Source organism: Ambystoma mexicanum, chromosome 11 (genome assembly GCF_040938575.1).
Source record: "Ambystoma mexicanum isolate Mex_15411 chromosome 11, UKY_AmexF1_1, whole genome shotgun sequence".
Classification (NCBI taxonomy): domain Eukaryota; kingdom Metazoa; phylum Chordata; class Amphibia; order Caudata; family Ambystomatidae; genus Ambystoma; species Ambystoma mexicanum.
The window spans coordinates 19,389,880-19,414,524 of NC_090934.1; the positions used below are offsets into that span (position 1 = coordinate 19,389,880).

The window sequence follows — 24,645 nt, forward strand, 5'->3', positions numbered from 1 at the left end:
TGTGTAGTAATTTTATGGCATGCAATTTGTACTGGGCCGCAATCGATATTTTGGCTGGTGTTTCACATATTTTGTTCCAGGCTTGCTGATCGAACTCTCTGGCAAAGTCTCGTTCCCATTTTGCTTTCAGACGATGGTTGGGTGCATCGTCTTTGGTGATTAGGGCTCTGTACATTTTCGCTATGAGGCCTTTGAAGGTGGTATTTGTGTCGAGGATCGTCTCAAAGGGTGTTAGTTCTCTCTGCGTGGTTTCCTTCCATTCTTTTCTGGATATGACGCCTTTCAGCCGTAGATACAGGAAGACTGGTATCGGGCGGATTTGAAGGGCCTCCTCGAGTTCCGTTATCGAGATGAATTTCCCCTTTCTCCACAGCTGTCCGACCCTCTCAAGGCCGGCATCGAACCAAGATTGGTATCTGGCATGTTCCGGGATTTCCTCTCTGATTCCCGGGGACCAAAGATGGCTCAGTGGCGAAGGCCATGTGGTAACTCCTAACATTGCTCTTCCCTTTCTCCAGATGTTCCATAGCGTGCTTAGTATCGGATGGTTGCGGAGCTTCCTCGATAGTTTCGACCTGGGGACCCATAACCACTCCGCCAGAGTCACGTTGTATAAGACGTTGTTATCAAGGTGGACCCATTGGAGGTCTTTTCTTTCTCGGAGGTGTGGGATTAAGATCCTGAGCTGTGTCGCTTGGTAGTAGCGTTCTATGTCTGGTAAGCCAACCCCGCCTAGCTCTTTTGGTAGTATTAGAACTTCGTAGGCGATTCTGGGTTTTTTCCCGTTCCACAAGAAGTGTAGGATGGCCTTTTTGACTTGCTTGAAAAAGTGTTCCGGGATTGTGATAGGTAGGACCTGAAAGGGATAGAGAAATCGTGGCAGCGACACCATTTTGATCGCGTTCAAGCGTCCCATCCAGGATATCGTAAGGGGCTTCCATTTCCTGAGGTCCGTCTTAAGAGCCTCAAGGAGGTGGGGAAAATTGGCTTCGTAGAGGTCATCTAGATGTCGCGTCAGGTTTATTCCCAGGTATCTCAATGTCGGGCCTCCAACGATCAGCCCGAGTTGTGCAAGGGTGTCCAGGTATTCCGATGATGGTTCATGGAGTGGGAAAAGAGTAGATTTGGATTTGTTGATTTTAAATCCCGAGAGTGCGCCGTACTCTTCTATTAGCTGGATCGCTCTCGGAACGGACGACATTGGGTTCGACAGGTGAAGCAAAATGTCATCCGCGTACAAGGCTAGCTTATATTCTTTACCGCTCACTTGGATTCCTTCCACTGCGGGGTCAGCTCGTAGCATTACGGCGAGAGGTTCCAGGGACAGTGCGAACAGTATCGCCGATAGGGGGCAACCCTGTCTTGTACCTCTGTTGAGGGGGAACCATCGGGAGAATTGAGCGTTTGCCGAGACCGATGCTCTTGGAGACTTATAGATTGCTTTGATTCCTCGTCGGAGTGTAGGGCCTATGCCTATCTTTTGTAGTGTGGCCTCGAGGAATTGCCAGTCGACTCTATCGAATGCCTTCTCAGCATCAATTGAGAGTAGCGTAGGATTATTCTGTGAAGTTTGGGCCTCATGGATTAGGTGTAGGGTTTTCCGGGTGGAGTCTGCTCCCTGCCTGCCCAAAATGAAGCCGACCTGGTCATTGTGGATTATAGCCGGCATATATGCCTCGAGTCTTGCGGCCAGGATTCTCGTATAGATTTTGGCGTCGGTGTTCAATAAAGATATAGGGCGGTAGGAAGCGCATAACTTAGGATCTTTACCCTCCTTGGGGATGACTGTTATCAGCGCCTCGGAGAAGGAGTCGGGTGCCTCTCCGGAGTGTAGGATGTTGTTAAATAGGAGAACCATAAATGGAAGAAGGGCGTTTTTAAACGTCTTATAAAACCCTGCCGTGTATCCGTCGTTTCCGGGGGCTTTCCCTGTTGGGAGTCTTTTGATAGCTTCCTCAATTTCCTCTCCTGTTATGGGGGCTTCTAATGTGAGTGCGCTATCCGTTGGGAGGGTGGGCAAGTGCGCTTGCTCAAGGTATTCATTTATGGCTCCTGTATGTAGGGGGGGCGCGCTGAGTATAATTTTTCATAAAATTCGGCAAAAGCCTCAGGCACACTGGGCGAAGTTGCTTCGTCAGAAGTCCTTTCTGTTTGAATCGTGGGGACCCATCTCTCTTGGCGTTGGCCTCGTAGCCTTGCTGCAAGGAGGGCGCCCGCTTTGTCCCCGTGTTCGTAATGCTTCTGCTTCAGGTGTTGTAGCTTACGTGCTACGCTTTCTGCCTCTAGTTGTCTTAGTTCCTCCCTTTTGTCGTTGGCTTCTTTAATCTTTTGTGATCTTTCCTGCTCAGCCGTTTGTGCCATGCGGTCCAGTTGTGTGATTTCATTCCGGATCCTGTTCTCAATGAGTTGTCTTTCTCTTTTTTTGGCTGCTCCTTCTCGGATAAGTAGCCCTCTCCAGGTCGCCTTGCCTGCTTCCCAAACTGTGTTCGTAGAGACTTCCCCTGTGTTGTTGGTCTCAAAGTATCGGGTAATGCCCTGTTCCAATTCCTCACGAAAAGTGGGATCCTTAAAGAGGGTTTCGTTACAGCGCCATTTAGAGCTTCTTCGGGGCAGGGCTATTTGGTCAAGGGTGACCGTGACCATATCATGGTCCGACCAGGAGATTGGGTTTATGACAGCTTCGGTCATCGCCGTGATGAGGTCTGTGGTTAGATACACATAGTCAATTCTGGAAAAGGTTGCGTGTGGTGCCGAGAAAAAGGTAAAGCCAGTGCGGTTGGGGTTGGCATGCCTCCATGCGTCGGTGAGGTTATATGCAGTCATCATGTCTGCCGCTAGTGGGCGTCTGAGCTCAACGAGTGAAGATGTAGAGGGGCGACCTGATTGCCTATCTTGTTCTGGGTCCATCCACATGTTCAGATCCCCTCCGATAATTACTTCGCCTTCTGCTTCGCACATGATTTTGGGTATTATCCTCTGGAGGAATTGGTCTTGACCAGTGTTGGGGGCGTATATTGCCGCAAGGGTAACTACCGTGCCCTGTATGTTGCCCACTAGGGCTATTGCTCTACCACTGACGTCCGTCCATGACTTTAAGAGTTCGAATTGGATCTTTCTGTTGATCAGTATGCCCACTCCAGCTTTTTTTAGTGGGCCAGAACCCCAATATTCCGATCCTAGCTTGGCATAGAGAATCTTCCTCTCCTCCCCTCTGCTATATCGAGTTTCTTGTAAGAAAAGGATGTCCAGTTCAGCCCTCCTGAATTCTCTCAGCGCCAGTGACCTTTTGGTGGGAGAGTTGAGGCCTTTAACATTGAGCGTGCCAATTTTGAGCTTACCCTGCATGTCATTGGGTTTATCATGTCTGTGTGTCATCAGCGCGTCTGTGAAGTTTCTTCACCTTGTCGTGGAGCCCATTATACGAGACTGCTATGAAGGAAGTAGCTTTGTGTGTGTCCCTATCCGACAGAAGCTTTGTCTGAGACTGTGCCATTCCCCGTTTCCCTCCCCCCTCCCGTCCCCATAGGGTATCGGAGTGCATACCCGTCACCCTCTGAATTATCGCGTCGATGTTAAATTTTACGATGAGGGTTTGTGTCTGTCCGTAGTGGCGTCCGAGTTGGACCGGGCTGGAACAACCGGTCCTCAGTCGGACCACCAGTGAGGGTCGAAACCGTACGACCCCGTTAACTAATATTATCGAACTAACATTTTTTGAGCCCCCACCCCCCTGCTCTTGAAATGACTTATCAAACAACAGTGTGTCAATCACCAAGGATTCCCACTTCGCGGTAGCATATTGTATGATACCTGTGGTCATGGGTTGTGCTCAGGTGTGTCATTGGGTCTCCTGTATTTTCTGGAGCCTTTCACTCGTTTTCTTCTCGGGCCCTGAAGTTCCCAGCGTGATCTGTCCTGCTTTAGTGTCCCCTGGGTGTCGCCCTCCGGGGTCTGTTCGAGGAGGTCGGCTATACATTCTCTAATTTCCTCTTCAGAGCGTAGTAAGAACTTTCTGGTTCCATGTTCAAACGCGAGGGAGAAGGGGTATCCCCATCTGTATCTTGTTCCCTGTTCCTTTAACCATCTCGTGAGGGGGCCGCATAAGCGACGCAATGCCAGTGTCAGTGATGAGAGGTCCTGAAAAATAGTAATCTGGGCCCCTCCTAGGGTAAGAGTGCCTCCAGATCTGGCCTTGGCGAGTATCTTCGTTTTGTCCTGGTACCTATGGAATCTGGCAAGGACCGATCTCGGGCCTCCTGGGGGGCCCCCGGCTCTGTGAATTCTCTCGGTCCTGAGTTCATCGATGTCATCGTCCGTGGTCAAGATTTTGATGATGTCGTGTATAGTTTGCTTGAGGTCTTCCTCTGTTTCCCCTTCTTTTTCCGGGATTCCAAAAAATCGTAGGTTATTTCTCCTTTCTCTGTTTTCCAAATCGTCTATCTTCAGGCGAATCTCATCCTCCTTCTTTTCTATGTTTCGTATTCTGAGCTCCATTTGGGTCTCTAGAGTGTCTATGGAGGTTTGGTTCATCTCGACCCCTTCCAGTCTCTCCTCGATGTTGTCTATCCTTTGGGTCATTTTATCCATTTTGCCACCGAGGTTGGCGCCCATGTTACGGATTTCGGCCAAAAGAGCGGCAATATCACCCTTGGTGGCGGCTGCACTCGTTTCGGTGGTTTCTACCGACATTGTTGGTCCGGGGTCGGTGGCCTGAGCTGCTGGTTTGTAGGCGTATTTGGCAAGCTTGTTCGATATGTTCATGGATGGATGTTCAACGAGGAGGCACACGCCCCTGAGTTGGGGGCCTTACCCTCGGAACCGGTGCGTTTACGCGCTCGTGGGGGGTATCAGGGAATACCCGGGTGGTTGTCCTCGTGGTGTGTGCTCGTTCGGCGGCGGTGGGAGGAGGCACTCGCCCTGTCTCCAGGGGCTCTACCCTCCACTCTGGTTATGTTCTTTGTCGGGTTCGACGTCCTTTCGGAGGGTCTTTGGCGTTTATACCGTTCCGTGGCCAGGCCCTGATGGAGGTGTGTGGGCGCCGTTCTTAAGGCAGGAATTTATGGCGCCGACGCTTGGAGGGGGGCCGCGGGCTACCGTGTAATGCAGCGTTGCCCAATTGCAGGGCCCTTTGTCCCGTCTCTGTTCTGTCAGTAGGCTTTTCGGAAGAGGGCACACGCCCCAAGAGTGGGGGCCCAACCTTCCGCCTCCTCTTTCGTCTATTTGATGAAATGGGTGCTTGGGGGGCAACCGTAGATGGTTGGTGTGGGCACCAAGAGCACCCGTTGATTCCTTTCTTGCTTGGTGGTGTGTGGGTCCCCGCGTTACAATTTGCGGGAGCGATGTTGGGGCTGTGGTACCCCAAGCCAGGGCCTTCGGGTGATTGCGCGCTTCAACTAGAGGGGGGTGCCGTGGGGGGGGCAGGTTCTTGGGAGGTCTCGTGGAGTCCTGGCGGCGCAGTTCTTCTTGGCCGAGGAGGCAGAGCAAGCTTCCGCCGACGTGGCGTGGAGCCGGGCACCTACCTCCACAGGGACGATCCCTTGTGTCTTGGGATCAGTCGCGTGAGGAGTCCGCTCTTCGGGAGCTCGGGGGGGGGGGCGACCCTCCACACGATCCGGGGCGGGCCGTCCCCTCTCTTGCCGGAATCCGCGCTCCGCGCTGGTGTTTCCGCGCCGGCGTTCCTCGATGAAGGCCGGGGGGCGGAGTCCAACGTCGCGGGCCACGGCCTTCTCCCGAGTCTGTGTCTCCGCCGGCGGGGGGAGGTCGATTTCTTCCGCGGTTTTCTTGCGGATCCCGGGTCCGATTTTGGTCGGGTTTTCGCTCAGGGGGTGGGGGGGCGCTTCTTACAAATAAGGCTGTCGTTGTTGGGTTCGGGGGGGGCCAAAGTGGGGGCTCAATTCACTTTTTGGGGCCCGTAGGTTAGGAGCTCACACGAAGGATGGCATCGTCCGTGTGCCCCCTGGTGGCCGATGGGGCCACGTCCTTTTGAGTGTTGGTGCTCTGCGATGACCTAGAAACAGGTCTGGATAATCATTAGAGACCGGAAATCTAGACTCTAGACCCAGGGCCCAACTTTATAAAAGGCCAGTCGGCCATCACGGGATGAGGCATCACTGTCAAGGCAGCCCCCTGGCATCCTGCTCCTGTTTTCTTTCTATCATGAACGGTCTAACGTGCAAGGGGGCTCACGTTAAGCACAACGCTCCTTGTGTGGGAATTTTGAGAAAATTATATCTGCTTTCAGCTCCGGTCCTTGCTCTATAGGGGCTCCTGGACATGCTGTGCTACTCGTCCGCTCTTGATCCTCCACAAGGAGCTATGAGTGAAGCTGTGTGATGTTTGTGAGGGGAGTTTTCCTAATGTCCTACTGACAGTTAGACTTTAATAAGCTATCCCAGTGGTTTGTAGATCACCAACTCTTAGTATCAGTCTGTACTAGTCGAGGACCTTGGTAGTGTGGCAGAGCAGTCAGGCTCATCTTAAGAGGAAGATGTGAGCTATAGGTAAGTACACTGAATCTTAGTTAGACGGGCACATCAAAGAAGCACTTGCACGTATAGTTATATAAAAATTATGTATTATATTTAGACTAGAATCACTTTAAATACTTCAGACGGTAACGGTAGAACACTTAGGAATACTAGATAATACACTTCAAAGGGCACTTTCACTTTTGTGTTTGTTCGCGGTTACAATTGTAGCAACGTTGGACAGGGAAAAAGACAAGATTATCGTGTCATCGGTAATTGCGCACTCATGTGGTTTTCAACAGATTATAGGGTAATGCATTTAGTCTGCAAACACAGAGACTGTTTCTTCGCCTGGCAAGTCTTTTAAGTCAAGAAACGCAACCCTAGCTAAAGGCAGTTTGGAAAGTGCTGGAAGTCTTGACAGACAGCAAATAGTGTTAAAAGGTATTTGTACCATGCACTGTCACCACTGCTGTGGTCCCCAGGCGCTCTGGTGGATCTAAAAAGGAGAGTATGATGAGGGGGAGGGGTTAGTAGGGTGTAGTGGGAATAGGAAAGTGAGAGTTGTGATGTGCTGTTGGCCGCTTCAGTTCAGTTTGCACTGTGCGCCGTGCTTACTTGCGGTTTTCAGGTCAGTGCCAAATTCCCATGTGCTGTAGTGTTGGGTAATTTGTTGTTAGTCTGTTGTTGCAATGTGCTGAAGTGTGTGTAGATTGCTGTGCAGAGAGGTGGTTGTTTGAGTTTCTGTATGTTGAGTCTGCAGAAAGTTGAAATTTTGAAGGTACGGTTATAATGTTTTTTATTATTATTTTTATTTAAGTATTTTCTCGATTTCTTACCACTTTGTCTTCGCGTTTCTGTGCCCAACCTCTATGGCTATCCTGTGTGTTTGGTACTGTAGTATGACTGCTTAGTAGGTAGTTATGTTGCGGAGTGGGAGCCCTCTTGTGTGGCCCCAGTGGCTTGTGTATCTAGCTATTTTCCGCTTGTTGCCCTGCCCTGGGCAGGTGTAGTTTTGGTCACAGGAATTCTCCCTCACTGCCCATCCTATTGGGTGTCCCCACCTATCAAAGTACCCTTGGCATTGTGTGGACCTGGGTGGGCGGTGGGCAGCCACCCCCGCTTTGATAATGGAGGGGCAGGTTAGGGGTTATGGTTTCCTTCCGGGGGATTCACGGGTTCCCTTGTCTTTGTTACTGTTGCAGTTGCTTGCAGCTTTGTCCATCACAAGCCCCCCAGCTTGTGGCCCAACAGTGATTTCATTTTCAACAAAAACTCTCTATAACATTGTGCAATACTTTTTACTTACCTTCAAGAAGAACTCTAGCTCCCCTAGACTTTGCTCAATTTACATTGGCTGTCCTGGCTCCCTGGATACTTCCAACCTATGACTTTGTGTTTTGATTTGTCCCTCCAAAGAGTCTCACATTCTTTACTTGTGTAGCTGAGAAAGGGTTAATCTACATTGCATTGGGGGGGTTCAAAAGTGCTTACCTGGTTGAGAAACTTGTTAACCGTTGTTTTCTCCCTTAACCTTTTCCTTTTGACACCAAACTCGGTATTGCTCTAAATGTACCAGTGATATATCAATGTCCACAGTGTTCTAGTTATTTAAGTCACCTCAGGGTGTAGGAAGTGTCTGGGTGCCATCCCAAATGGGTAACTACGGATTTATTGAAACTGAGAGTGTGTATTTATTGAAGTATATTTTTGTGTTACATATTTGCTCCCTTCTAAAGTAGGCTTATTTAAACTGACTTAAATTAATAAATAATACTTGTCACTGTGAATCTCTAACTCCCCTACAGCTCACACTGACCCCTCTTGAGATGAGCCTGGCTGCTCAGCCACACTACGAACCTGTGTAGTACATACTTATACCAAAGGTTGGGTTCCTGTTGCCGGGAGGACAAGGTTGCTGTAGTCTCCCAAAGGGTACTGCACACAACCTTGCCTAACAACGAACAACAGAGTGAGAGCGATACTAATACTGTATGTTATGGCTGGAGTAGCCGCCAAAAGCACAAGAGCTTAAAAGAAACTAACAGGCTCACGGCCCAACTGAAACAGAGTGAAAGAGATACAAATACTGTATGCTATGGCTGGAGTAGCCGGCAAAGATATTACGTCAAATAAATGTATCCAAAAAGAGGTCGGAAAACAACACATCTTTTTGGTTGATTCTTTGCTGGATTTTTGTACTTTTTTAATAGAAAAAATAGCTGGTGGGTTTGGTAAGGGTATAACAAAAAGGAGGATGATAGGCAGGGGTCCCCCCCCACAATTAATAAAGGAAAAACACAAAGAACATTTGGAAATTCGACCAAAACAAATTATTTGCTTTTGGCCTATGTTTTTTTCCCCTGGTATTTTAACGTAGAACCCCACCAAAAGCGCAAGAAATTAAACTAACGGGCACACGGCCCGTTGAAAAAGTGTGAAAGAGTTACGAAGACTGTACGTTACGGCTGGAATAGTCACCAAAAGCAAGAGAACTTAAGTGAAGCTAACAGGATCACGGCCCTGCTGGATCAGTATGAAAGGAATACAAACATTGCATATCAAGGTTGTGGTAGCCGGCAAGGCTACTGGGGAACAGAGTGAAAGAAAGCTGCATGTTCTGCAGAAAGGCTAGCCAAGGGCATATGGTCACGAGAACCATAATACCAGAACAAGCTAACACTCCAAGTTAAAATAATTGTGAAACAAGACATGTACCAGAGAACCACATGACTTTGGGGAATCCCAATACCACAAAGGCGAGAGCCAGAGAAGTGCCTTATCGAGTAAGCCTGGAGGTATTTGGGCATTTGAAATAAAGCAAGAAGAGCTTTCTTTGTCAAGGAGAGTGAAACCCATACTGAAACTATAATTCTTACCAAGAAAGGTTATGCAAAGACTATACCCTTATGATCTAAAGTGACTGAGAACACGTTCATTGCACGTTGGGCCAGGCAGATGCCCATACCGGGGATATTGTGCAAGCCTCCATTCTTTCCTTTTAGTTCTGTGTCTTTCTAAAGTGGTACAGCCAGTTAGTGGTTTAGGATTCGGACATTTACTTTGCATTTGACCAGCACCTTTAGTTTTGTTAGGTAGCTAAAGTCCCTCATAGTGATTGGGCTAGTTAGGAGTTTTACTTCTTATTTAAATAAACATCTTGAAAATGATCCAATGTAGTGCAAGTCCTCTTTCCGGTTCACCACACTGCACTTTGCTTAGTCTGGGCAAACAGTAAAATGATTTTGAAATCAAATCTATCTTTATCCTTTGACTCATCTTGTATTGTAAATGTTTTGATGATGGATTTTAATTGTACTTCACATATTTATATGTGTGCGCAATTGCTAGGTTAAACCTGTATACCACTTGTCTACCGTCTGCAAACTTGTTTTAACTAACTTAGTTGAATGTTTATCATTTTTGTAGCATACAAGAGGAATGTTTTTCTTTTTGTGAACTTATATGGCAAACTTTGCCAAAAGGAAGTCAATCACACTCTGGTTGTTAGCCCTTCTGGGCTTCGGCTTGCTCAGCCATCTGTGGTTGGTTTTCTCTCCCCTTCGTTGGGTATTTGAGCCATCAGTTTTGTAGTTATTTAGGGCCTACTCAATCCAGTGCAGTCTGTTCCTTTTCTCTCCCCCTTCTGGGGTATTCATACCTTCAGCCTAGATTGGGCACTGCCCTCCAACTGCTCCTTGGTTGCTGCCACGTACCTGTGCGACTGCGGCGCTTCTCTTAATAAGAGGCGGTTGATTGGGTCATTGCCATTCCATGTCTGTGCCCTTGCACCGGTTTAATGAGGTCTACTCTTCCGTGGTATCTTTTCCGTCTCTTGACATCGGCGGAATAGGATACTTGTGTGTCTTATGTTGTTCGGTTTGGCTTCGGTCTTTCACGGTTCCCATCTGCTCGGGACACTTGGTCTCGTGGGAGCTGCAGCACTCGACTTATGCTCCTCAATCCACACCCACTGCAAGGCTGTCCATTCCTCCTGTGTGGGAGCATTTAAGTTTCCTTAAGAGGGCAGTCACCAAACTGGGTTGTCAGAGGGACCACGTAGCAAAGTTCTACATACTGGTTCTCATGGCTGCAGGTAAGGACTTATGCAGTCCGGGGGAAGGGAGGGGAAAGTAAAGCATCTGCAAGCACATGCAGGAGAACCATGTGAGGTCGACCTGCAACTCCAATTCACTTAGAAGACTTGGGGTAAACTTCTCATGCCAATGGCTACAGTAAAGAAGGCCCTGGAGTTGCAGGTGCAGGAGTGAGTTTCAGGGTCAGGAGTTGACCAGCTGGCAGCTCCAGTCTTTGTTTCATGACTTACGCTCTTGTATGGTGCCTGTAGCAAGAGTTCAGGATTCCAGTGAAGGAAGGCCACAGCATGACGTACAAGGTCTTATGACACTGTAGGAGGGCAGACAGTCTTCAGATAACCCAGTGGGAGCCTGCTGGCAATGAGGCGACGAAGGAGTGGGTAGGTTAACTAAGCCTGGGGCCACTAACAGCAGCAGCAGCAGAGCCACAACAATGATGACCCTCAAAGAAGCTGCAAAGCACAGGGAGTTACAGGCACTGAGGCTCGCTATCCGGATTCAAGATCGCATCCCTTGCAGGATGTACAGACCTTCTGGCGCAGATCTGCCGGTCTTACGGGAGACAAGCGTGTGCCAAACCAAGAGAAGGCAAAACAACAGTTGGCCCCACTCGCTAAAAGGAGAAAGTCGCCAGTGGTAGGCAGAGAGAGAGCTTAACCTTACAGGTGTTGGGTTGGCCAATGGAGGTTTCAGCAGCAGTCCTGGCATCCATATAAGGGCCTCTCAATGCTGCAGATAACAATAATATTAGTCAACTGAAGAATGACTCAAGAGGTCCCCTAAATATATAAAATGCTAGCTGGTGTGACCCAATTCCACTTAGCAGGAAACATGCACCATTAAAACTCAGAAGTTATCCAATCCTGGGTAACCAGCTCAGAGCCACTAGTGATGTCAGTCAAGGAGAGGATGTGCATTAGGGTGTCTGAGTTATACCAATCCTCACCAGTTACATACACAAAGCTACCTTCAACAGACTCTAGTCAGAGCCAACCGGGGGAAGACGACCAACCAAAGGAACCGGTCCAAAAGCCAGAGCTTGAATAACAAGGGAAGTCATTTTAGCCATGAGTAAAAAAAAAAAAAACGGTTGCAATAGAAAATACATATGTAAATGAAGTTGCACTGCCACGGGACACACTGTAAAGCATGAAACATTCCCATTCAGACAGAAATAAATGAGCGGTAGCTCCCCCCCTCCTAGATACTAGTGTCCGACAAAAGAAATAAATATGGTACAGGGTCCTTGTGTACTGGCCCTTTATTTACTTCATGTATTGAACATGTGTACGGTGCCTATACAGCAGGAAGTGTTTCCAGGTGACAAAAAGGGCGTGGGGGTCCTGAAGAGAAAAACAACAGTAACGGTCCTACTCGGCCTTGTGACATTCGGATCATGCAAGTGCAATAACAGGAAGTGCAGGGGGAAGGACAGGGCAAGGGATGGGAGAGGGAAGGGCTCAAGAGAGAAGTGCAGGAGGGACGAGGCCCACAGGGGATGGGCCAGTGCCAGGGGAGGGAGGAGTATATGATATGATATATTTTATTTGTATCGCGCTCATACACAAGTGTTTCAGTTCACGGCAAGGCAAGGGAAGGAACAGGGGAGAACACATCAACGATCTTACTAGGCCCAGGGACATTGAGAACGCGCAGGTGCATGGGAGAGGGGAGGGGAGAAAGGGCATGGAAGGGGGAGAGTGGAGAGTGTGGAGCAGAGGAGAACAGATAAATAATAATAAATACAAATAAATAGATAATAGAGGCAATAAACGGTGGTAGTGCGGCCAGCAAGTGACAAGTGCAGTGTTTACGGCAGCAGACTGGGTAAGTCTGAGTAAGTGCAGAAGAGGAAGAAAATGGGGAGGAGGGTGGGGGACTGTATGGTTACTGGGTAGGAGTGAATAGTGAGAGGAGGATGGACCAGACTCAATGGTTAGTTTGGGAAAGGAGCCTGATGGCAAGTGGTCATAATGGGGTTTAGGGGAAGACGGGTTGAATGGAAGGTCTGGCCCTAGAAGACTTCTAAGGGTCAGAGGCAACCAGTCGCAGCGGGAAGTGGAGTCTAGCAAGGGAGGGGGAGAACGAAGTAGGAAGAAAAAAGGAAGGTCTTGAGAAGTTTCCAGAACTTGAGATCCAGCTCAAGATGTAGAGGGGCAGGGAGATAATTTCAGAGGGAGGCTCCTGCCGAAGAAAGATCTACCCCTCCGCTCCCCTCCCCCACGAACATTGCTTGGAGAATCATCTGATCTGATTGATCTAGAGCTAGAGGACCAAAGGGCTATAGCAGGGAGGTATTTAGGGAGAGCATGTTGAATGTAGGGAGGTTCCCGACCCCAGAAAGCCTTGTGGATGAAGCAGAGGGTCTTGAATTTGGATCCTGGCAACCACCGGGAGCCAGTGGAGAGATTTTAGGGCTGGAGAGATGCAGTCCCTGGACTCGAGGTCAAGGATAAGTCTTGCAGTACTATTCTGGATTAGTTGAAGAGGGCAGAGGGAGGAAAGAGTAAGGTTAAGGAAGAGGCAGTTACAATAATCTAGCATGGAGAGAACCAGAGCTCTAGGGTCATCGAGTTTCTGGGGGGAAGGTCAGGAACGGGACAATGCCTCAGAGGAGGTAAGGCTGAAAGTGGGCCTTCTTGGCAAGGTCAGTGATGTGGGGTGAGAAGGAGACCCAGGGAGAGTGGCCAGAGAGTAGGTGCTTGTCCAAGAGGAAAGCTGCAACGGCAGGTGGGGGTGGAAACTAGCTCACTCCCCAAATAAGGTATGAAAAACCTAAAAACAACCAGAAAATCTGCCTAAGTCATCAGTTAACGAGGTCTAAAAGCAGCACACATTACAATCTTTCCTAGTTCTCATCGCAAGGAATACTGCCCTACCCCAAAGTAGAATGATGGCAGGGAGAAGATCTGCATGCATAGGAACAAATAAGGGGGGCAAACCACAATCCTTCTGGACAGAGGCTTGAAAGACACATTTTCCAGGTTGAAAGACACATTTTCCAGGTTCAGGAAGCCCCACAGGCTGCTATCTGAGTGTTAGGCCAGATTTGTCATTTTATGCCAAATCTCCTTCATCTGCGAGACCCACCGCAAATTTTTTGCTGGACTTGTGGATTTCTTTTCTATGTTCCTGGATGAGTGGGAACTTTTTCCCCACACACCCCTTCTTTTACTCTAACTATGGGAGTCATGTTTGTGTCTCTCCATACCTTATTTTTGGAGTTGTACTTTCCCCCAACTTTTCTAAGCATCTGTTGCTGAACACAGCACTCTGTGCAGTGCAGCTGGGAGCCCCTTGGGCTTCCATTTGTATTTTCTTTTATTTTCCTTGTGAGACCAAATGTTCCCAAGGGTAGTGGGATACTTTTTATCCTTTCTACAGTTTATATTGTGAGATCAGCACACACCACTTTTTGTTGACTGCTGTGGGGTTAAACTGTGACCCCTTTCTCACTGCATTTCTGTTACAGTGACAAGTATACCTGAATGGCCGGTGGCAGTGGACATGTTCTACCGACTATTGTGTAATTTTCACATGTAGGCTGTGTTCACATCCGTGGTAATGCAGAGAAGGGTCATCATTGACCCAAAATTGTGAGTATTATTTTTTCACCCTTTCTTGTGTGCTTGTTCTTTCTTGGTCCTTCTGCCGTGCAAGGAGTCATCAGAAAATCAGCAATTCCTTGTCTTCTGGCATAAATTGGTCTTGGAACTCCTTGAGCCAGCTTTGCATGTCTTCTTTCCAAATTGCCATGCTTGCGTCTGGGCCGGTATCTTGGTGTTTCGGGCTCGAGCTGTTACCAGCACTCCTTGAGCTTGTCACTGGGTCGGTGCCCCACCAGTCCTTTATGCTCAAGGTCTGTTTGTGGGGGTGTGTGTTGAGATGCCGGCGCAACCGTTTCCCCCCTTGTCTTTGACATGAGGCTATCTAGTTTGTGTCATTTTCAATGTCGTGGGAGCGCTCTCGTTGCTAGCTCTTCCTGCTCCATGACTTGTTCTCCATGAGGGCCATTGTGGGCCTGGGTTCAGGTTGCTTCAGGGCTCCGTCGTGCTCCTCTGGGTATCCGTTGCTTCTTTGTTGGGGGGGTTCTCCCCTTGAGGCTGTTGCCCGTTTATTGGTGCTCCTTGCTGCTTGTGTCCGTTATTGGTGACCTGTGTTGTTTAGCCTGCCCGGCTGTAATTCATTCTTACGGGGGTGGGTAGCCGGTTGTGGCGTGTGGTAGTCTGTGACCCGCTTCAGTTTGGGATTCCTTATAGCAACACTCTTCCCGGCCTTCCTTTGTCTTGGTCTGGCGCTGCCCTCTTTAGTGTCCTCTCTGTGTGTGTTCACTGGGGGCTGAGCTTCCCCTGCGCGTGAGAGGCACCTTGTATCGTTCTTGCCGGTGTTGTTTCCTTTGTCGGCCCCCCTGCTATAGATCTATTGATTTTTCTCTGTCGGGTGGCAGTCCGCTTTGACTACGGTGGCCCTGCTGCCCCCGGCGATCCCCCCACGGTCTGCTTCCTCTGGTATTCTGCTCTGTTGCTGTTCCTTTCTTGCTACTCTGGGGTGTCTACTATATCAGTGGGAGCCTGCACCTTCTCTGTGGGGGTTGGGAGGGTCCCCGCTCCTCTTTATGTTTCCTCCGTGGCAGGACACCCGCTATCTTTATTGATTGAGCTGATCAGTCCGGTGGAGCTGCTATAGCACTGAGTGGGGAGGGGGCACTGCTTACCGCGGGACCTGGCTCCCGTTATTGTTGTTGTTGGTGGTCTGCCCGTGTTGCTAGGCTTCTCCCTCGTAGGTCGCTATCTATCTTGCTGGGCCGACCCTTCCCTCACTGCGGGTTGGGCGTCTCACAGCCTTCGCTTGTATGTATCCTCTGTGGCGGGTGGGGCGCTATTCCCAGTGTTTGACCAGCTTGACCAGGGGTGTTGTTGGAGCGTTGTGTTTGGGGGGGCGATCACTCCTCCCCACGACTCCCTTATCTTGCTTGTGTGGTGCTGGGAGTGTTGTTGATGCTGTCCCTCAGAGGGCGCTGCCTCTTGATGCTCCTGCCAGTCCGGCACCGCGCATTGGGCAGCTTGTCGCTTTTCCCTTGTTTCTGTGAGGGATTGGTTGCCGTTTTCGCTGTTGTGGAGGTGTCACCTGAGGTCGCCATATTTCCTGGGATGGAGCCGTGTAACCGTTGCTAATTAGATTGGTACATTGGCGGCCCTGTAGGGAGTGGCTCTCAGTCGTGTCCTCTTCCCACGGCGGCCATCTTGAAGTCACTGAATAGTCTTAAAACCTGCATTTCGAGCCATCCAACAATGAGCTGTGACCTTCCTGGGCTGCAAACTGCCAATAACCTGGGACCTCGAGTCTGAGTGCTCTGCACCATCTTCTGAATGATTAATCTTCTTGAAACTTTGGTTGACTCCTGCCGGACCTCCATAAGCAAGATTCTACTCCTTGAAGTCCCCCCACCAGAGTGCTGGACCAAAAAAGCAAGGCAAATTGATCAGACTCCTAGAAACACTTGTGTACAGGCGTGTTATAAATGTCATGTCCTATCATATCAGATGACAAACGTTCTTCATCTGGTGTCTTGAAAAGGGTGCCAAAATCACAGAGCCGCGAGAAGCAACAAAGAACCCTTTCCTGGGAGCCTTTCCACTCGACTGCTGCTGTAAAATCCCTTCTAGTGTCCTTTCTTTCATCTGAAGCCCAATAATCCAGTGACCGGATCCTATAGCTGCTGCCTCGTGAGGGCGTCTGCCTGCATAATCGTCACTGCTGAGGTACTGCGAGACTTGAGGTAATACTTACCTAGAGTAGCTTTGTCGATCCGGTGTGGCTAGGGGGGGGTAATTCATGTGGTTAGGAGTTTTCCCATCCACATTCGCCCAGGCCTAATCCTGGAACACATTTAGGGAGCCTTCTATGAAGTCCCTGAGCCCTTTCACCAACTTCCAAGTATAGTACTTGTCATAGAAGATATTCTCAGGAACTCTTGACTTTCCTACAGTTTGCGCCTTATCCTGTCCTGCCTACTACTGGCCACTGGACCACCAGTGCCTTCTGCCTCTGAGAACACGCATGTCTAGATTAGGGAAGGACTGCTAAAGCACAAGGTGTCTGTGAAGACAAGTATTACAAGTGTTGCCAAGTACTTACTTGCTAATGTTGGTAGTGCAACTGTATTATTACTAAATCAGAATAAGTTACAAGTGTTACTAAGTTCTTACACACCTTTGAATTACATACTGAAAATTAATTGCCAAGTTCTTACCTTTGAGATATATCTACTGTTCTAAAAAGTATCTACAAAGTGGTTGTTGCTTACCTTAAATTGCATACTGCCATTCTAGAAGCCCTTTACACTGTGGTTTACTTACCAGAAGTATTGTATTGGTTTTACATTGCGTTTGCTAATTGTGATAGTACTTACCTTTCTGAAGAATCGCTCTTTGCCTGTGTATATGTATTTCTGAGGCTTGTGGAATCTGCTTAGATCACATGCTGTGCATAGGCCGACATCTAGTGGAAGCTGCAGAGTATTACAGTTGTTGTTTTTGAAATTCGAAAAAAGGGACGTCGACAGGGTGTGCCAGTAATACTATCCCTACTGTGACGTCCACTGGATCCATGGTCCTTCACGCGTCGAGGTCCCTGGGGAGGAAAGTGGCCTCTTCGGCTGCCTTTCAAGCGAGAATAGCCAATAATAGCATTCTTCTGGCGAGTTATAACTGCCATAAATGGGATGAGGTAACGGCTTTGTTATCAGCTGCTGAACCCCATAAGACACAATTGGCCCTGGTGGCTGCAGAAGGCAGGGCAGTTTCAAGCTGCATGTTATAAAGTAATCTGGACGCCACTGACAATGCGGGCAGGATTATTGCAGAGGGAACAATTATTAAGCATCATGCTTGGTTACGCCAGTCTGGCTTCAAACAAGAGACGCAAGCCACGCTTCTTAATATGCCCATTGAGCCCAACGTACTCTTTGGAAAGGCCGTTTAAGATGCCTTGAAAACTGCTAAAGAAGAATATGATACAATAAAGTCGTTGGGCCAGCTAACTATGAAACCCACTGGCCAGAGAGGCAATAATAGTCATTTTCGTCGCTCACGTGGACAAAATTCAGAGAGGGGTTCAGGATACAATCAGAATCAGGGAGCATCCTGGGTAACAATCAAGGCCAGGCCTCACAAGGTTACCAAAGGGGACAGCGCCGATCACGCGGCTGAGGGAGGTCCTCCTTATCTAGAGGTTGGGCCACACCTCCAAAACAGTGACTACCCACTTCAGGTGCCCTCCCATGCTTCTCCAGTAGGGGGGCGTATTTCAAACTTCATCCAAATATGGGAGGGAATCGCCTCAGACAAATGGGTGCTTTCCACCGTAGCGGGCGATTTTTGTGTGGAGCTAATCCAGCAACCCCGAAACCATCCTCCGTACCAGAAGACCCACTTGAAGGGAGAACAACGCATCTCTCGAGGAAATCGTAACGCTGTTCCAAAAGGACACCATAGAAATCATCCCGGCGAACCAGGTAAATAAGGGTATTTATTCAACCTACTTCCTTGTGCCAAAAAAAGATCTAACAATGCGTCCAGTATTAGACCTGCGCCCTGCAAACACCTATGTCAAGCCACAAAATTATGCATGTCCACGCTACAAGAAGTAATCCCTCTGTTGAAACGGGGGGATTAGATGGCAACATTGGATATGAAAGATGCTTATTTTCATATTTCAATTTTCAGAGCGCACAGAAGATTCTTGCGATTCAAAATAACAAACCAGCACTACCAATTCAAAGTGCTGCCCTTCGGGATAGCATCAGCACCGAGGGTATTCACAAAGGTACTGGCGGTGGTGGCAGTGCACCTGCGCAGGGAGTCAATCTCAGTGTACCTTTACCTGGACGACTGCCTGATAACGGGAAACTCGCCATATTTGCAAACTAAACAAAGAACTGTCTACCTTCTCTTTCAATTGGTCTTCTCAATAAGGGGAGCTGTAACAGACTCAAGAGGGGTTAGTCTTCCCATCAGAGGAAAGAGTCCAAAATATGTTACAGCAAATACCTCATTATCAGACCGACCGCCAGATAAGTGTATGCAAAGCTATGCGTTTGCTAGGCATGATGGCATCTTGCATTTACCTGGTACCGCACACGATCCTGTGCATGCGACCCTTGCAGGAGTGGTTGGCAAAACAGTGGTCTCAGGCAAGCGGTCAGTGGGACGATCTAGTGGTCATTTCGCCAATACTAGTACAAAACCTTCGCTGATGGAAGAGAGAAAATCTGTTGAAGGGAAAACCCTTCCACAATCCAGAGGTGCAGGCAATTGTGACGACAGACGCATCACTGGCCGGGTGGGGGGGGCTCATCACCTTCATCACACAGCACAGGGTCTGTGGACTCAAACTATGACACAGAACCACATCAATCGGCTGGAACTACTGGCGGTGTTTAAGGCCCTTTAAGCATTCAAGATACACCTAGCAGACCAGTTTGTGCATGTCCACACCAACAGCACTACGGCAGTGTTTTACATCAACAAACAAGGAGACACACGTTCTCCAAATCTGTTCAAGCTAGCACAACAAATTTGGAAATGGGCACTCAAACGGAAAATATTCCTGTCATAAAAGCAGGTTGCAGGGGAACTCAACTCTCTAGTCGACTCACTGAGCAGAGATCCCCTACCAGAGGAACACAAGTGGCAACTAGATCTTCTCACAAAGGGGTTTCCCCACGATAGACTTATTCGCTACAAGCGAAAACAAACAATGCCCAGACTTCGTGTCCAGGTTCCCCCAGCCAGGCTCCAAAGGGAACTACCCTATGTATGAACAAGTCAGGGAAATGTGCTTACGCTTCCCTCCCTCTTTCCTGACTCCTCTCATGAACAAGGTGGTGAACAAGATCCACAAGGAAAAAGTGACGCTCATCCTAGTTGCTCCTATGTGGGCAAGGCAACCATGGGATCCACATCTGCGCAAACTGGCGATATGTGATCTCATCAAACTCCCGTGCCAGACCAACCTAGTCACTCAGCACGATGGATTAACAGTGCACCCAGAGCCGCACTCAATGAACTTGGCAGCGTGGCTCCCGAAGTCATAAAGTTCGGACATCTTAACCTGCCACAGAGGTGCATGGATATCCTCAAGGAAGCACGAAAGCCACTATAATTCAACATGTGGAGGAGATTTGTAATTTGGTGCCAGTCTAAACAAATAAACCCCATAGTATGTTTCCCATCCAACATTCTGAACTATATGCCCCACTTGCTAGATTCAGGGTTAGTATTCAACTCTATAAAGGTGCACCTGGCGGCCCTATTGGCGTACACCACCTCCTACAATAAAGTATCATGGTGGAAGGTACCGGTCATCAAGGTATTCATGGAGGGAGTAAGAGACTCCACCCTCCAATCTCTAACCCACCGCCAGGATGGGATCTCAATTTAATACTCACTAAGCTCATGGGTCCTCCTTTCGAGAGGATGCACAAGTCAAGTTTTAAACACCTGACTTACAAGACTGCCTTCTTAGTGGCTATTACTTCTATAAGACGAGTTAATGAATTACAAGCATTGTCAGCCCAGGATCCTTTCTTTGTCATACACAAGGACAAACTGGTTTTACATACTCATACTAGGTCCTCTCCTAAATTCATCTCAAAATTTCATGTGAACCAGTCCATTGAACTTCCAGCTTTCTTCCAAAAACATAAAAACTCAGATGAGGTAAAACTCCACACACTAGATGTAAGGAGGGCGGGCCCTTTACTATATAAATAAGACCAGGCCGCTAAGGAAAACAGACTGTTTGTCTCCTTAGCCCCAGAAGAGAAGGGGACCGCATTTCCAAGAATACCATCTCCAGATGGATAGTCAGATGCATACAACTTTGCTATTCCCTGTCAGACTTGACACTGCCTTTCACGTCAAGAGCTCACGCCACAAGGAGCACGGGAGCTACTCTGGCATTTATTGCAAATGTGCCCCTGGACAGCATTTGCAAAGCAGCCACATGAAGCTCTGTTCACACCTTTACTCAGCACTACTGCAATGACACTCAATCCAAGACAGAAACACAGGTGGGACAAGCGGTTCTAAAACCTCCGTTTGCCCATGAACCTTCTCACAACCCACCACCTTCTCCTAACACTGCTCGCTAATCTATGCACAGCATGTGATCTAAGCAGATTCCACAAGCCTCAGAAGGGGTACATTACTCACCGTAATCGTATTTCTGATGCTTGTATCTGCTTAGATTTACATGCGCCCATCCTTCATCCCCTTGGTGAGAAGGTGCATGGATGATCATGAGCTTGTCTGATACACATCTCTGCTTGGATACACCTGTACTCACGCTACACTTCATGCTACCTCATGTTAGAAACAAAACAATCTGAGGGACCTCAAAGCGTGAAGGATCATGTGTACAGTGGACGTCACACTAGGCATAGTATTACTGGCACGCTCTGTCGACGTCCCTTTTTCCCTTTTTGAATTTCGAAAACAACAATTGTAATACTCTGCAGCTTCCACTAGATGTCGGCGTATGCACAGCATGTGATCTAAGCAGATACAAGCATCAGAAATACAATTACGGTGAGTAATGTATTACATATATATATATATATATATATATATATATATATATAAATAAAATAAACCAGTATGTTCATATAACTCCAGAGTGTTAAAGTGTTTCTTTGGCTTATGTATATATTATAAGTTCTTTGTACCTTCCTATGCTCTCGTGCCTTCCTGAGTTGAGCCTGGCTGCTCTACCATTGCTACTTACCTTGAGTGGTACAGGCCTATAGTAGACGTTGAAGCTCAGTATTTCCAAGTAGAGTCCTATAAACTCCCTAACGTTGAGATGAACTTGCCTGGGCAAAGAAACCCAGAGGCAATTGATGACGACCCTTGGTGCTAATAGAAGGATTGTAACACATTTTATTTCTCCAAACCTCTCCACAGTGCCACCAAAAGCTCCCTTTAATGGTTTAGACTTCTACATTAGGTCCCATGGGTACTTCAGTTGCACCCACCGGGAGGTTATCCTCAAGAGGAGCCTGGTCCATGGGCCTCTGAGACTACCCTGGTAACAAGGGAAGGACCTTGGCAGGCACTGTATCCTTGAGAACGTGGGGAGCGAATGGGAGACTCCCTGAAACCAAGTCACAGTCGCATTGTTTATGTTACCTGGCTTCCAAACCTAAATCCACACTCTTCACCCTTTTTTGTTACTTGAAAAGAAAATGTACACTGAGAACGATAGTCGAGGGTACTGTTCATACCCTCTCGTGACACCTAACATAAAGATGCTTGAGGGCAGGGGATGAATAAAGTCAGAGGGCTGCAAATCTGATGAACCCCAGGCTTACAGGACCCGGGCTTCTCGGTCATCATCGCCACTTTTCCACAACAAAACTTGTGTCACCAGCTAATTAATCAAGAGGGAGGGTTTATAAAGTAAACACTGCAAACTGAATCACCTCTTAGCACTGGTCATCCCTGCAGAACAGAGGGACCTGTGACCAAATCAGCAAAATTAGCTTGTTAAGGAGGGACATAAAACAGATGTTTGGGTTCCAATTCAATGTTTCAGAGGGAGTGTATTCTGTTGATTGGGTTCCTATATGGAGAGGTGCTGACCTCCCTGAGTAGAGCCAAGATTGGGTGATCTGAAAGTGTTAGGAGGTGGCACAGTGAAACTGGGAGCTCAAGTGATTGGAAGACACTTGTGTGCGAGGTTGACGATCTTGAAGAGACTCGGAATCCAAGTAGTGAAGAGCCACCAGAGTAGTGGACGAGCGATCCAGTTTACAGAGATGCAGCATTCCGGCCAACCTGCAACTTCTTTGTGGTGGTCAGAGGGAGAGCTGCGTAACGAGAGTTCACCCAGGCTTCTAAGGCCATAACCCAATGACCTTGAACTTGATCTGGAAGATGCCGGTTTTTAGCAAGATTTTATTTTTGCAAATTGGGCCCTCTGTTCATGAACTCCCAGCACTACTGCTGGACACAACAGGATTTCTTTCATTGCCTTTGAAAGTGAGACTATTTTTTATCTCACTCACCGCTCCTGCATTTACATGTGTTCTGGGGACACTGGACCCTCTTCTTCTAAGGTTCCAGTGTGGGGAGACCTCTTGCGCCTTTGTTTAGGCATCCATGCTTCCTATGGCAGTACCCCCCACATTTAGACAGCTTGTCCGAGATTTGGAACACAGAAGTGAAGCATGCTTGTATATGAGGATGAGGCTTTTCAAAGAAATGCAAGCCTGCCAGGCCTTGAGAAAGTTGCGGTGACCGGGGAAGCTCATGTCTCGATCAGGATTCTTTTATACTGAACCAGAATGTTAATGCTCCTGCTCCTATGCAGCAACCCATCCCCAAAGGCCAGAGAGCCCTGAAGGCAATTCATGCGGGCAGTGAGATGACCACTTGCACTGAAAACATTCCTTAGTGTGAAGGTATTATTTTACATGTACTTGGGCAGATTATGTTATATACACCATTCCTCACCACGACCATGATCATGAACATAATTCGATTGAAATGTGTCAATAACGAGCACACATGTAACTGTGGTATTGGAACTAGCAGTACTATCGCGATGTGTCACATGTCATGCAATCATGACGTCATGAAATATGGCATCATCATATCAGCCAAATCATGGTCAGCATTAATAGGCTCTAACATCTGGACTTGCATTAGAATGCAGCAATTAACCAAGACCGATGACCCACAGATTGCACAAAGCTCCAGGAGCTAAAGACATGAATGCGGCATCTCTCACCGTAATTCCACTTGGCTGTGGACATTGTGCCATCGTTCCTGCAGCTGTGTCAACTTTTCCTGGTAGCGCTCCACGTCTGGGCTGCGCTCGTGATTCAGCCGCTGTAGCTGCTCTGCAACCTCCTTCGCCCTGGCCACTTCCTGCTGCAGCGAGGAGAACACAGTGTCCTTCGGGCGCATCTCATCCTGCCATTGCTGTAAGAAGAGAGGTGTAAGAACGTGTGGGAGTGCAAGGAAAGAACTTCATAAGTAGAAAGGAATCAGATGATCATGACAAGAAGACGTAAGATCTCTACTGCAGAAACCAGGAGACCCCATGCACCAGACGCCAAAGGAACATCCTGGCACCAGAAGCTGAGAGGGACACCCTGGCACCAGAAGCCGAAAGGGACAACCTGGCACCAAAAGCCGAGAGGGACACCCTGGCACCAGAAGCCGAGAGGACAACCTGGCACCAGAAGCCAAGATGGACACCCTGGTACCAGAAGCCGAGAGGGATCTCTTGGCATCAGAAGCCAGAAGGGACCCCCCCTGCACCAGAAGACACCCCCACTGCACCAGAACCCAGAAGGGGGACCCCCCTGCACCAGAAGCCGGAAGGCACCCCCCTGCACCAGAAGCCAGAAGGGACCCCCCCGCACCAGAAGCCGGAAAGGACCCCCCCCTGCACCAGAAGCCGGAAGGGACCCCACTTGCACCAGAAGCCGGAAGGGACCCCCCACCCCCCTGCACCAGAAGCCGTAAGGGACCACCCCTGCACCAGAAGCCAGAAGCGACCCCCCCTGCACCAGAAGCCGGAAGTGACCCCCCCTGCACCAGAAGCCGGAAGGGACCCCCCCTGCACTAGTAGCCGGAAGGGATCCCCCTGCACCAGTAGCCAGAAGGGACCCCCCTGCACTGGAAGCCAGAAGGGACCCAGCTGCACTGGAAGTCAGAAGCTGGAAAGGGACCCCCCTGCACCAGAAGCGACCCCCTGCACCAGTGGCGTCACCAGGATCATATTTAGGAGGGGCACAGAGGGGGCCAAAGACAAAAGTAGGGGGGCACAGACAAATGTATGGGGAGAACATGGTCACTGCTCATCTTAGGTAGGGGGGGGCACAAAGTTTCACAGGGGGGGCCCCGGCCCCCCCAGGCCCTCCCCCTAGCGACGGCACTGCCCTGCACCAGAAGAGCGAAGGGAACCCCTTGTACCAGAAACCGGAAGGGAATCCCCCTGCACCAGAAGCCAGAAGGGAATCCCCCTGCATCAGAAGCTGGAAGGGGACCCCCCCCCTGCAAAAGAAG

The 24,645-nt window shown here is 48.8% G+C and overlaps 1 protein-coding gene across 20 annotated transcripts in view; it reads right to left on the bottom strand.

Annotated features, from left to right (window-relative positions):
• The window catches only part of MACF1 (microtubule actin crosslinking factor 1), a 1,825,008-nt gene that overhangs the window by 1,176,229 nt on the left and 624,134 nt on the right, over nucleotides 1-24,645 (bottom strand). For all 20 annotated transcript variants that reach the window (XM_069622429.1, XM_069622430.1, XM_069622431.1 and 17 more), the window contains one exon: nucleotides 23,360-23,553. In XM_069622429.1, coding sequence (XP_069478530.1) covers nucleotides 23,360-23,553 — 194 coding nt within the window. The remainder of the gene's footprint in view (nucleotides 1-23,359; nucleotides 23,554-24,645) is intronic.